Source organism: Argopecten irradians, chromosome 3, assembly GCF_041381155.1.
Source record: "Argopecten irradians isolate NY chromosome 3, Ai_NY, whole genome shotgun sequence".
NCBI classification, from domain to species: domain Eukaryota; kingdom Metazoa; phylum Mollusca; class Bivalvia; order Pectinida; family Pectinidae; genus Argopecten; species Argopecten irradians.
In genome coordinates this window covers 26016451-26030016 of record NC_091136.1, presented here as the reverse complement: position 1 = coordinate 26030016, position 13566 = coordinate 26016451, and the positions used below count along the sequence as shown (strand labels likewise).

Genomic DNA, 13566 nt, shown 5'->3' with positions numbered 1-13566 from the left:
ATTTAAGCTCTAATAATAGTATAAGGAAAACATGTTTTGATTACTTTGTTATTATATGTAAAATAAGCAATGATTTTATTTATTTCGGTTTATGAGAAATATTTGATGTAAAGGATGAGGATGTGTTCATTTTAAATAGCGATGCAATCTATATTGTTTTTGAATTCCTTTTAGAGTTTCGAATTGTTTTGTGTTTGATCTTGAGCTAAAGGAACGACTACCATGTTGTTAAAATCTTTCCTAATTTGGATTTAAGTGATAATTTGTTTTAGCTGCAAGCAATTCCATTTGCTTTTACTTCACAATCATTACAATTACGAACCACATTTTATAAAATTAAATTCCTTTAGCAACCATATCAATTACTCATGGAAATGTTTCTTGTGTTATAACAAGAAAGCGTGGTGAAGATAATTAATCTGCGTCTCCTTTTTTATTCAGATTTCTCCGACTCAGAGGCTATTGAAGAGGAGTTTCTAGATGAATTACAAAAGCAGGAAGTACGCAGGTCCAGTCTGGAGGAAGTGTCTTCCGGTAAAACAGGTCATGAAAAGGAGAAGAAGAAACCATACCGACGCAGTCACTCATTGGCAGAAATCCGACGGCCTACCCACGTGTTCTTGCCCGAAGGTGATATATTATATTGTGTACTTCAGAGAATCTTGATAGAAATGATTTAACACTACTTTATATACAATAATGCCAAAGACATGAAATCGGGATGTTTTTCACAGTCTGCGATAAACACATACACAAATAATTCAAAGAGCTGTAGTTCAAACATGAACGTGAAATCTTGCAGGAAAAAATGAACGTTGTATAACATGTTACAGAAAGGTTTACAGACTGCTATCAGGCAAAATAAGCGACATTGTTATCGAAGCAAACATCTGAGCTAAATGAAATCATGCTTTATAATTCCCTAATCAATATAAGGCTCTTGTAGATCCATCAAGATATTCATTTTCTTATTTACACAACCAATACTGCTATGTAATGTATATCTTACTATCAGTTGTTATGGAACAATTCTATTATTTAATTATTTGCACTTTCAAATCACATTACCCTACAGATGAAATATATGTGGGAGAAATGTAAGCTGTCTTTGTGGTGTCTTTAACGAAAACACAATACAGACGTATTGATTTCAACCAATAGACACTGTAGTATTAAAGGTGCGTGCTGCACAGAGACGAAGTGACACCATTAGCGGCGCGATGACAATTTAGAAATCATACCACTGGTGTGCCGAAGTTATTTATTTATCTTGTGAAAACTAGTTTCAGGAAACTCTAAGACATATAATTCCTCCGAAATAAAAGCGGTGCAGGTCGCTGATTACCACACAGTTAGGCGCAAGGCGGTACCGACATCAGGATTTGACGAGGCTATTTCTGGTAACATCCGCTGTGTCTCGTCGCGCCGTGACGGTATTTTATAGCTTGATATCAGTAAATCAGTTTGGCTGTACGTTGTTGACTTTAGGGACACATCGTCAAATGAGTAGAGACATCTAAAACTATCAATAGATAAAAAAAAAGTGTCTGATCAACACTATCTACAGCTTCGGTGTTGTCGACGAAACCAGTTAACCTTTACCGTGAGATTCTAATGGCGTCACCCATCACGGGAAAACATGTTTACTTAATTACTATCGTGGCCTCGATAAAGGAGTTATTCTAGGAACAGGTGTACATTATATATGGTACTTACACCTGCCGAAAGCGCAAATATCATACAGGGTTTTTTCCAAGAATACATGCAAAAATTCAAGCAAAAGATTTCTAAATATATCGCATGAAAATAGAAAAATAAACTCTTTAATAGAGGAATTGTTAATAAGATTTCCTAATATTACAAAATATGGGAGTTTATTTCCATTTGAACAGGAAATTCAACAAAATTAAAAAATGATCATGATCACCATAAAATGCACCTTTAATATCTAACATTTCCGTTACGGAATAAATTCGATAATTGTTCGTTTAGAACATAAATGGAGAAGAAAAGCAAGTAGAGAATTTAGGGAATGATTACTGCCCATGTGTGATAACAATATCTTACAATAATTTCGAAACTAACAATATAATCGAGCTATACATTGCTCATGAATCTCTTTCTTTGGAAGGATATTGGCGAAAATCGCTTGGAAATAAAAACGCCAGGGTTTAATCCCTTAGCTGCCCGGTAGCCAGGGCAGACCCGATAGCACACGGGCAAGGAATCGGAGCACTTGATCGTGAAGCAGATGATGAGAGTCTAACGCGCCATAATATGGCAGTCATTTCATTGTCAAGCCAATGAAGACAAACATTATTCCTTGGCTCCAATTAGACTTGCTTCCGTTCCTTATCCACTTATCCTAACGCCTCTCCCCATAACAGAACACGTTAACATTCATTTGAAGTAATAAAGTCACAATTGTGCGTGAAATCTAAGCTTTTTTCCTATTTGCGACGTTAGTTAGGTTCTAATTAAATCCTTATGTATACTACGTGATATTGTTCATGAACAAAAATTTCCTAAAGGGCACAACCGGCTTTTAAACGGTTTCGAAATTTTGAGTTCACGGATTACATTGGACGCCTTTAAATGGCTTTTTAGATAACAACTTATAGTTGTATTGTAAAATTGACATAACTGAATACAATCGTTACTGTAGCCTTATTAACTTACTAACTGATGACCAACCGACAAACAGATAATTGAAATTAGATTAGCTTTGCTTTTTACATCTAATCAGAGCATTTAAGCAATCTAAATTATTTCATTGTTGTCTATATAGCTCCATAATGTAGTAATCGATTGTTGTTTGTTCATTACAGGTAGGGGGCGTGGCGATAGTCGCAGGGTCACTCTTTCATCTCTGGTGGTCAGTAGTATGAACGTCCTTGACCATACGGTAAATCCAGTTGGACCGGCATACCATCCAAGGAAGAAGTCTAAAAGCGTGAGTATATTTATCAAAACTAGCATCCGAGGTAACTGATTATTTTAACTTTATGTTTATAAGTGCGCAGATCTTTTTAACGCCAGAAAAGAACGTTTCAACTGATGATTTGGTGATGTAACGTTAATTTTGGTGACAGATGTACGCAAGTTAAACGCTTTTTACGTATTTTATCATTCCAAATGCCTTATTCGAATAATGAGCCCCAAATTAGACAAAAATGAAAAACGCAAAAAAATTTTAATCACGAAGAAAAGTCTTAATTTTCTGCGTTCAAAATAGTTCGTTCGATATAGATCATTATGGAAATGTTATACATAAAAATACTTTTTATTGAGAACACAATTGACAATAATGGGTGCCTGACGGCCATCTAACGGGTAGCTTGTTGCTATCCAGAAATATCCTGTGTTGTAGTCGAACGATAACAAGCGTAAATTACCGCCAACTACGCTTTACTTTCAGCTAAGACATCCCGCTTGTGTGTGATGTCTGTAGTTAATGTCAAAATGGTGACGTGGTTGTGTGGTAATTGGTATCTCATTTCATAAGTGGTTGTCCTTTCTGCATCTAGTTTGACTTCATTTGTAATAATCTAATTATCATCACTGATCGTGTTTATATAGAATTCATAGTGGGTTATAAGAACAGAGCCATATTTTCGAATATAATGCATAAGATTTGGGAGCTGTTATGATTGTAAGAATACCTTAACTATTCAATTGTTATTTGGCAATATACATGCACGTCTTCATATGCAAATTATGAGCGTATGACACTCCACACGCCACGTACGTAATAAAGGTTAGTGAACGTAATACGCGGTCAGGTGTAGATTGTTTGAACAGCGTGCATTTCTCGTGTAACGATGAAAAGGTACGTTAAGGTATGGACTACTTCACTTACAGCTCGACTTCCACCAGCACATATCTCATGATCGCGAGACCTGTAAAATAATATTGAATTAAATTTAAACAATCCACTATATTCATATAATTCCTTTAACATTGGGATAATTCAGATGAAATTTCATCCTGAATTCAACATGGCAGCAAAATATGTATTGGTCCATTTTCGTTTTAAGATTAGCATAATATAATACATAATGTTAATATTTAATGCTGAACACGTGATTCTCATTGCGAAAACGCCACAAAACCATTATTGCATAGTCTTAAAATCTTATTTTCTTATGTCACGCAAGAGATTTAAGAACAATTGTCATTAATATGACTACCTTTGTTGTTCATTGCCCTGAAATATGACTTGTGTGTAGGTGTTACGAAGCTTAGCTGTGACTTTTTTCTTAGAGACGCAAGTTGTATAAATCGAAGCTTTGCATATAAATGTCGACAGCGCTAACAGTGAATGGTTGGCAGACATGACATGAAAGGGGAGCCGAGCTAGAGACCCGGATCGCCGGGCTAATCAGGCTGGAGATTGGCGCTACAATGGACGGATAACATTGTAATTATCCTGATCTATTAATACGATAGCCTTCAGCATAAAACTCAAGTGTAAATGTTAAAGTTGACGATGTATCCCCTCTGTCAGGTAGTCTACCATTGTCTGGTCTGTGCTCCGAGGCTTACCGGAAGGTTTTGTTCTACATTACGTCATTGCTGTTGCGGGTGACAAATAAAAAATGTATATAATAATAAAAAAAACTTATTTAAAATTATGTATCCCAAGAGTAACCGTTTGTTTGAATAGATGAATACAGAACTCGGACTTACACGAACAATATTCCCTTGACAAATCACATGTAATCTGCTTAGATTGAAAAACTTATAGCATTGATGTTATTTGGATTTTAATATGATGGAATTAAATGAGAATTCAGAGATTTAAACTAATAATTGCTTCAGAAATAAAGCCGTGCTGTGGAACTAGCTACGATTCGATTAATGACAGTTCTCATTTCGGACCCCAGATATAAGTGACAGACGTGATTAAAAAGAGAGAAAAACATTCATAGCATCTAATAAATGCATAATGCTCATTCCTCTAGAGGTAGTTTATGATCGGTTAAAACATTGACCTCCTTTTGAAAAACTTGGATACTGTAAGTGTGATTTAGAAGAGGTCTTATACTGCTATCGCAATAAATGGTTTCCATATAAATGTTTGCATCTATGTTGCACCGTTCTTATAGGTTGAAGAATTCCTTATAATTTTTCACGCCATTATATTTCTTCTACAGAGGCCTGGAAGTATTGGTTTGCCTGATCGTCCGGTTGTGATGCACGACCTTAACCTTGAGGAAATGATGGTACCACGCCAGGCCCCACAGCAGCTGCCTACAGGTCGTCTGAAGGTTCAGTTTCAGTTTAATGCCAACCGCAGTGCTCTGACAGTCATAGTCATAGAGGTAAGTAAGAGGAAATATTCCAGGTATTTATTTCCCAATACACCGGGTGTGCTTTCTGTATTACACCTGTAGCGATCAACCTCGATCACATCTTCTTGTGAATAGTTAGAAAGATAGTCTACCTATGAAGCTCTCTGCAAGAGCATTAAGCACAAAAGAATAATACTGTTAAAATAAGTTATTTGTTTTCCATTTACCAAGAGTAAAATAATGTTTTTAAAAAGTCATTTCTCCTGTTTCGTTACTTTCAGTTTGATGTTTTTATTTATTATTTCATTCACCATTTTTTTGCTTTTCGAATACTATATGATTTCATATTGTTTTTACTAATAGGCAGAAAACCTACGTATAGCCGATATGCCATGTGACAGCGAGATTAACCCTTATGTCAAAGCTTTCCTTGTACCAGGAAGGACCTTCAAATACAGGACTAAGACACTTCCGAAAACAAAGGTAATTATCAGCGTTTAAAATGCACATGTTGTTTTAAAATATATGTACTGTAATTCCACTTATATCAACTTGGACTAAAGTTTCACGTATTTCGCCGCAAATTGAATATCGAGAAAATTCATCATCGCAAACAATTTTTGAACAGAGATGCAGTAGAAACATAAAAAACGTTAGACGTGAAAAGACTAAATTAATTTGCTGCGAATATAAGTTGATTTACAGTAACGTTTCCGGATATACTCAACTTTTGTTGATTAAAGAGTTCCCTTTGTTTCGTGGTTATTTCTTTCAATCTACTGCATCTCTCTTGATGGGAATTACAGTATAGTTGTTCCTAGCTTGTCCCTTGTTGCGATACAATTGATTTTCGCTAGGGAAAACGACACGAATTCAGTTCAAAATGCTCACGGAAATATCTTGATAAAGGCTTATCTTCTTTCATGAGGTTCACAAATATTTTGTTTACGACATTCTTCAGCACTGTAAAAGACGTGCAATTGCGTTTGAGTACATATCGTTAGAACCGATAAATTCATGTTCTGGTTTATCACAGTTCGTGTTGATTCATGTCAGAACAAAATACACATTGGTTCTTGTTAATGCCTAGATTTATCAGATTTTTTTTCTCTGACATCAAATAATTGAAGGTGAACGCATACTGCGCTGATCTACACCCAGCATTATCTGTTTCCCCATTATATATATATATACTGGTACTTTCATCTTGAGATTACTACACTTCCTTTGAATTGGAAGACAACCATCTAAGCCTGAAATCGATCGTTTGATTAAGACACCGGTTATACCTTCATTCTGGTAGTGCAGTGATAAAATTCCTTTATCCATGGCTTGTGTATAATTTGGCATTGTAATCTTGTTCGTCGAGATATCTTATATTTCGCTTTCATCTTCTGGTGACTATATATCATATGCGAGAGAAGTTTCAGGTAACGCAATAGCAAAATCACAAGACACAATTCTCTTTTTAATACAGCCCGATAGTTCTATGCATGCTTCGATATTTTGTTTTATACCTAGCATTGATAGCACTTGTATGGATATTGTGTAGAGAAGGAATTTACATTGACTTTTATATAGATAGCTATTGTTTCCGATGTCGCCTACTATATTCCCTCTTATTGCTCTGCAGACCCCAGTCTTTCTCGAAAAGTTCACGATATCAGACCTTGTGCCAAGTGACTTAAGCGATGATGCTGCAATGGAATTTCAAATATACTCATCACATCACGTGTCAAGACGCCATCTTGTGGGCGTGGCTTCGTTTCTTCTGAAGGACGTACCCAAACTAGACAATGGCTTGGTAGACCTTACCATTATGCCACAGACTGTATTCAGGGTAAGTAATTCAACAAGTGAGGTACATTTTAGATAGAAAAAATCTTGATAGTTAATAATTATTAATTCTATCTTACTTGCTACGTGACCGTTTGTAATGTTGCCTCTGATGGGTTGACACAACAGCGTTGATTTCATAGAAAAAGTCCCTCAAGATATTTGGAATTAATTAAGTTAATTCTAAAAATAGAAATGATGATTTAGCGAATATGAACACAGTCTTTTCACTTTTTATAACTTGTTTACTTCCAGTTGCATCAAGGAGATATACGGATATCAGGTTGTTATCAACCAGTAGCTGGAAAGATTGTTTTTAATGTGCTGGAGGCCAGGAATCTACCACGAGTTTCATTATTAGGAGCTATAAGTAAGTAGCAACATAGGATGAAATGTAGAATGTTATTAGAAATACATAACATATTAGATAAATTATAATATATTGATACAAACATCAAAGCGAATAAGCCTTGACAAAAGAAAAGAAACAAATCGATCAAATGCCAAATTAAATATTTCTACTTAAAGAACATTAAAGGAATTCATCTCTTTGATAAGTAAATGATATGTTTCATCTGTATTTTGTTTAAATTTAAAAAACTTAAAATTCTATTTGTAGATCCCTACGTCAAAGTGGAAATGTACGTTAATGGAATAAGAGAAGCAAAGCACAAGACGAAAGTGCGTCAGAATACCCAGGATCCAGTCTGGAATCACCCATGCGTATTTGAAATTAATCGTGAAAATCCCAAACTACTTGGCCATGTCTTCGTATTTCACGTAATCCATAAAGACATGATGATGGGAATACAGAAAATAGGCCAGGTGAGCAATACAGTGTACAAAGCAAAGTTATCGATAGGAGGTAACTAAACAAAGAAAACAAATTTAAACCATGAAAAAGTTTTTGAAAATGCACTTTAAGTCAATAAAAAGCACGGTGCCAATATAAAGATATTGTCAAAGATACAGTTACAAGCCAATAGATGTACTTGTTACAAACAAGACTGTCATCGAATAACAGAAACAGGGGAACTAGAGTTGTCACTTTAATCGCAATGGCTTCTCGGATTAGTATCAGTTCTGTCTTCCATGTACGTTTGAACTTCAATCTGGTACAATGGCCACAGCAATAAATCAGGATATAGTCTGTCGCTGACATATCCTCAATTGTTTGTCCCGTCGGCTTGTCGAGGAAATCTCAGAGGTGTAGCCATTGCTCTCTTGTCATTACAAGTTATACTCACACCTCACCTCACACCAAGGAAGCCCCTATGTTACTTGCTATTTCCAGTCTAATAACGATGGACAGGTCAGTAACGTAAAGCAGGATAATGAATCAGTCCAAGGATTACAATAAAGATGAAAACGCGATGTCAAATAATACAAAAAATATCGATGCAAATAGATAGAGCAGTAACGTGTATAACATACAAGGTACTTATTTCGTCAAGAAGAACCACTTCCTGCAATTATTATGGGGATAAGATAGGAAACAAGGATTTTGGAAATTGTTCCTATACCTTAGAACCCATACCTGTTACCTCATCTTAGACACAAGTAGTAAGCAATTTTATCACTTGCTATTTCAATATAAGTATGCGTGGTGTCTAGAATATATTAAATGTTATTGGCTATTTATAAACCTTCTGAATATGGTAAACTTTTCTGTAGAATCCAAATTTTTAAAAATGTGTAACCTTTTTGTCTGTGTACAGGTCGAGTTGGGATGGTACAGTCACGGAGAACAGCTGGACCACTGGTATGATATAATGGAACACCCACATCGACCTACCGATTACTGGCATCCCGTCATCAAGACGAGCAAAATCATGTCATGACCATTAACAGAAATTTGGATTTAATGTCATAAACTTTATGACATAGACACATAAACACAATTATGGTTCCCTCCCACCCTTCTGAATTAATATGTATGATGACATTGTGCGTTTACTGAATACTTCAATAAACAATGCTGTAATTAAAAAAAAAACTACGTTATAAGCAATACTGGTTATTGCATGACGTCATAATTGACTTGATGTAAATATTGACTTTGACAGTGACGTAATGTTTCAGTATCCCCGCCTAACCCAATAGTGTATATATATATACAGTGTGGAAGGTGCGGTATCAGTGATAACTAAAGTGGATCACTTGCGGACGATCCCGATTGTGATAGCTACATTCCCGATCATTTGTTGTAAGTTGGTCATCCTTTGTAAATACTATTATTATTTATAAATATATATATTTATTGATAGAGCTGAGCCAAACACGAACGAAGTGCAAATTACTATGTAAATTATTATTATTGTTGTATGACTATATGATGAATGTATGATGTACAAATTATATCATTATGTAAATTATTATTAATGTTGTATGAATATATGCTGAATGTGTGATGTACAAATTATATCATTATGTAAATTATTATTATTATTGTATGAATGTTTGCTGAACGCATTTAGATGTCGTGACAGACGAAACGGAGTAACTGTGATAAATTCAAAGACGATTTTTGAAAGACATAAATGCCTTGAACGAATTTTAAAATACTTTGCAGTGAAGGATGTCACAGGGACTGAACCATGAAAGCCAAAGTTAGATTCAATGGGCGATGATAAAGAAATCAAGATTCAATGCTGACATAGCAATCTACTTGTAATGCCAATGAAATTATACCAGAAAGTCCGGTCTGAGAATGAACGGTTTGACATACAAATAGAAATAAGATACTTTATCAATTTTGAGATGACATCAATACAATAAATTAAAGTTAAAGAAACAGGATTTTTATTATAGATTCTGATTATCAATGCATTTAATCATTTTGAAACAAATGTTCCTATACGCATAACGGATAAATGACACGAATTTTTTGTCTATTTTTCCTTTAAAACGGATATGCATTCTTGATAACCTTCCTATCGCGACCAATTCCGTTTCAAGATTCCTTTGTTATTGTTCTATTGCAGCTATCACACGCTGCAGATATTGTTTGGCATAAATCTCTAGAGATTGTCGATATACGACTCATGAAATTTGTGGGATCAGAACAGTGGTCTGTCTAGCTAAGTACTAGGCGGTATAGAAAAGCGATCGTTATGTCGTGTTGAATTTTATCGTTGCTGGTTGTTCAGCTATCGGTGACAAATCGACGGTCAGCTGATCCTGGCAGGTCTGTTTTCCATGCCCGGCGCGTTAATTATCTGGACATCAGATGCTGTCACATGTGACAGAATCTATTGCCGTTCTCAGTACGGTGTTGCTATGGATGTAAGATGTTTGTGGACATGATTGTGTTTCTATCGTTCGCCTCTATAATGACTGATCTCAAATGATAGATCTTAAGCCGCTGGTGGCTACCTTTGGAGAGAGATGGAAGAAGAAAAAGAAGAAGAGAGAGAGGGAAAGGGAAAGAGAGAGAGATGCGTTTGATTTTGAAAATGCGTTCAAACTTTTCTGTATTAGTATATATATCCATTTATGGGGGTGATTTTTTTATCTAAAATCAATAAAACAATGTTTATACCGGATATGTACGAATCGCAAAGAAACCAGCGGAAATCTTCGATTGATCACTATACCTTGAAAACTAATCAGACTGCGTTCATAAATATTCATGTGGATTAGCACCAACTGATAGAATGTCAAAAAGGATAAAATAAGTAATCTCAATTCATGAAAGTCATGCTCCTTTCTTCTCTGCTAATTTCAATTAACGGATAAAGACACTGATTTCCTAGAGAATGTCCGAAATACAACACTGGATTTTCACTATGAAATAACGATTGTAACCTGTTATTGTCATTTCCAAAATATATTAAAATCCCGTCGCGCTTTGATATTTTGGATGTTTGGGAATACATTTGTATATATCATAAATACAATATATAATGTTCGATTTTACGCATATACTGTTATAAGTAATATATCTTATAATAAAGTAGATGAGTGGAAGATGTTAAAGCGAGAAATAATCTATAGAATGTTCATAATAATTGTTTATAGATTTGTATGATTGAGATGGTTGTTAATTTGATAAAATCTCAAATGAAATGTAATTTTACTACAAAATGAAATAAATGTCTGCTATATGTAGCCTGGGATGCTCATTTATATGTCTGGCACACTGATAACGATGTTGACTTTATTTTTCAAATCTGTAATAAACTTATTGATGAATGAAAATGCGTAGACTGTTGGTGATATGTAAATGTACCTGTAGAATGAAAATAGATTCTATAAAACACCAATCGAGTATTTTGTTATCATTTCAAAACTAATGTGTCTTGGTACAAGACAAAAATAGTCTTAAAGGCCCACTAGCTGTCCGGAACAAAAAATCTTTTAAAAAATAACATCAGAAAATACATATCGATGTTTCTAAGATGAGGTTAGACACTAAATAAATGCAAGATTCTCGGTTTAATCTATGTTACCAGTTAAGATTCATTTCGTTGTTTTACCGTCTTGTTCAGTGATAGTCAACTAAAGCGTAGTAGGACGACGACGGGAAACATAATACGACCCGCCTTATAAAGATGAACTCTTAATTCATTTTAATTAAATTAAATTTAATTAATTAAGTGTAGTATCAACGGTAACTTTTGATTTTGCTACTCTAAAAATGATCAGTCTCATTTTAAATTCCCATTTTAAAAATGAAAGCTGTGTTGCAAAGGTTTTTGTTTGTTTGTTTGATTATTTTAATGTCCTATTAACAGCCAGTGTAAGGACGGCTTTCCATGTATGCAGCGTGTAGCGTGTTGGAAGTGCGAGGTGCGTGTTTTGGGAGACTGCGGTATGTTCGTGTTGTGTCTTCTTGTATAGTGGAACTGTTGTCCTTTTTATAGTGCTATATCACTGAAGCATGCAACCGAAGACACCAAGCAACACATCCCACCCGGTCACATTATACTGACAACGGGCGAACCAGTCGTCCAACTTCCTGTATGCTGAGCGCCAAGCAGGAGTAGAAACTACCACTTTTATATACTTTGGTGTGTCTCGGCCAGGGGATAGAACCCAGAGCCTTTCTCACAGGGGCGAATGCTCAACTCATAGCCAGAAGTGAGGCGATGCCAAGGGAGGCATAAGGAAAGATAAAGTCGGTTAGGAAGAATAGAAAAGATAAGATCCTAAATTTAGTCGCCTTTTACGATCATGCAATAGGGGCAGCAGGTACAATTCTAACGCCCTACCTGCAGGGCTGAAAGGTAGTTGGCCTTTAACTCATGTCATAACTACTACTAACAAAAATATGTAAAAAAGAAAATCCAAAAGGTCATAGAGGACGGCGGTCGTAAAACAAACCGGTCATATATGGTCTGTTGTATGGATATACACGACACATGGGGACCAGTGTAAAAGTATTCTAGTAAAATGACAATAACTTATAATTTCATGATGAAGGATTTCAAAGAAACACCACTAGTTCGTAATACATTTAAGGACGATGTTTCAAAAGGAGAGAAAACATTACTTTACAATAGTTGTTTTCATTATTGCTTATGGCCACGGATATAAAACCCAAGGATGTTGCTTTATATATCAATTAAAATAATGACCAAAATATTGTCAGAATTCTTTTTGTTTGCGGAGTCATCTCGTCCAAAGAGCAGACCAAAAGTAATTGTATATGTGGACTGGGACGAAATGGCGTTTCAATTGATGTAGCGAGAGGTAGAGAATGCAGTTGAATGTGGTATAAAGGATATCCGAACATGACTCCTTATTATGGGATGTTGTCAGATCCTCTATTTCCACCCACTTAATGCTTAGAAGGCTCCAAACCACGAAAAAATCACACACGACTATTTTATGTTATACAGTATCCAAGCCAAAAAGGACATGCGGCGATGGTGAACAAGCAGATGCAATAAAAGCATGAGATTGAGCTTTATAGAAAACGTGACGAGTGCAAGTGACGCCGCCATAAGATGACGACAGATTTCTTTTAGTATTTTTGGATTTCCTCTAATGCAAAGATGTTCAGATAATCAAGTTAACGAGACTGTCTCGAGGCGAAAACGGCTTATGAGACACTGCTCATTTATTTGTTTCTAAAAGTTGTCATAAAATATTTGCTCATGTTAACACAGTTGAATAAACGTTAGCAGTTTATCTTTTCAACAGCTTCAATAACTCGTCTATGATGTAACGCACAGACATCATTTAGGAAGCAACATACTATTTAATGAAAATTAGGCCTTCGAAATGACGCCTGTGTATTAAACTCATAATATAAAAATTCAATCCGGTCACTGGTTGAATTTCAAAAGTAAAACTGTTTTCTGATAGGTAATTATCCCTAGGTAACAATGATATGAATTTTGAAATCCAGACTTCAATATAAGTTCAAAATATCAATTTCTATAGTGAATAGGTAAAACATGATAATTTCAGTGGAAAACGCACATTATTT

At 35.2% G+C, this 13566-nt stretch overlaps 1 protein-coding gene across 3 annotated transcripts in view; it reads left to right on the top strand.

The window, feature by feature from the left end:
* Positions 1-11395, top strand: part of LOC138318002 (synaptotagmin-11-like) — a 74669-nt gene extending 63274 nt beyond the window's left edge. For all 3 annotated transcript variants that reach the window (XM_069260014.1, XM_069260013.1, XM_069260015.1), the window contains 8 exons: positions 442-630; positions 2829-2953; positions 5157-5324; positions 5658-5777; positions 6928-7134; positions 7386-7500; positions 7750-7955; positions 8849-11395. In XM_069260014.1, the coding sequence (XP_069116115.1) occupies positions 442-630; positions 2829-2953; positions 5157-5324; positions 5658-5777; positions 6928-7134; positions 7386-7500; positions 7750-7955; positions 8849-8971 (1253 nt within the window). In that variant the 3' untranslated portion in view covers positions 8972-11395. The remainder of the gene's footprint in view (positions 1-441; positions 631-2828; positions 2954-5156; positions 5325-5657; positions 5778-6927; positions 7135-7385; positions 7501-7749; positions 7956-8848) is intronic.
* The last annotated feature ends 2171 nt before the right edge of the window (positions 11396-13566 follow it).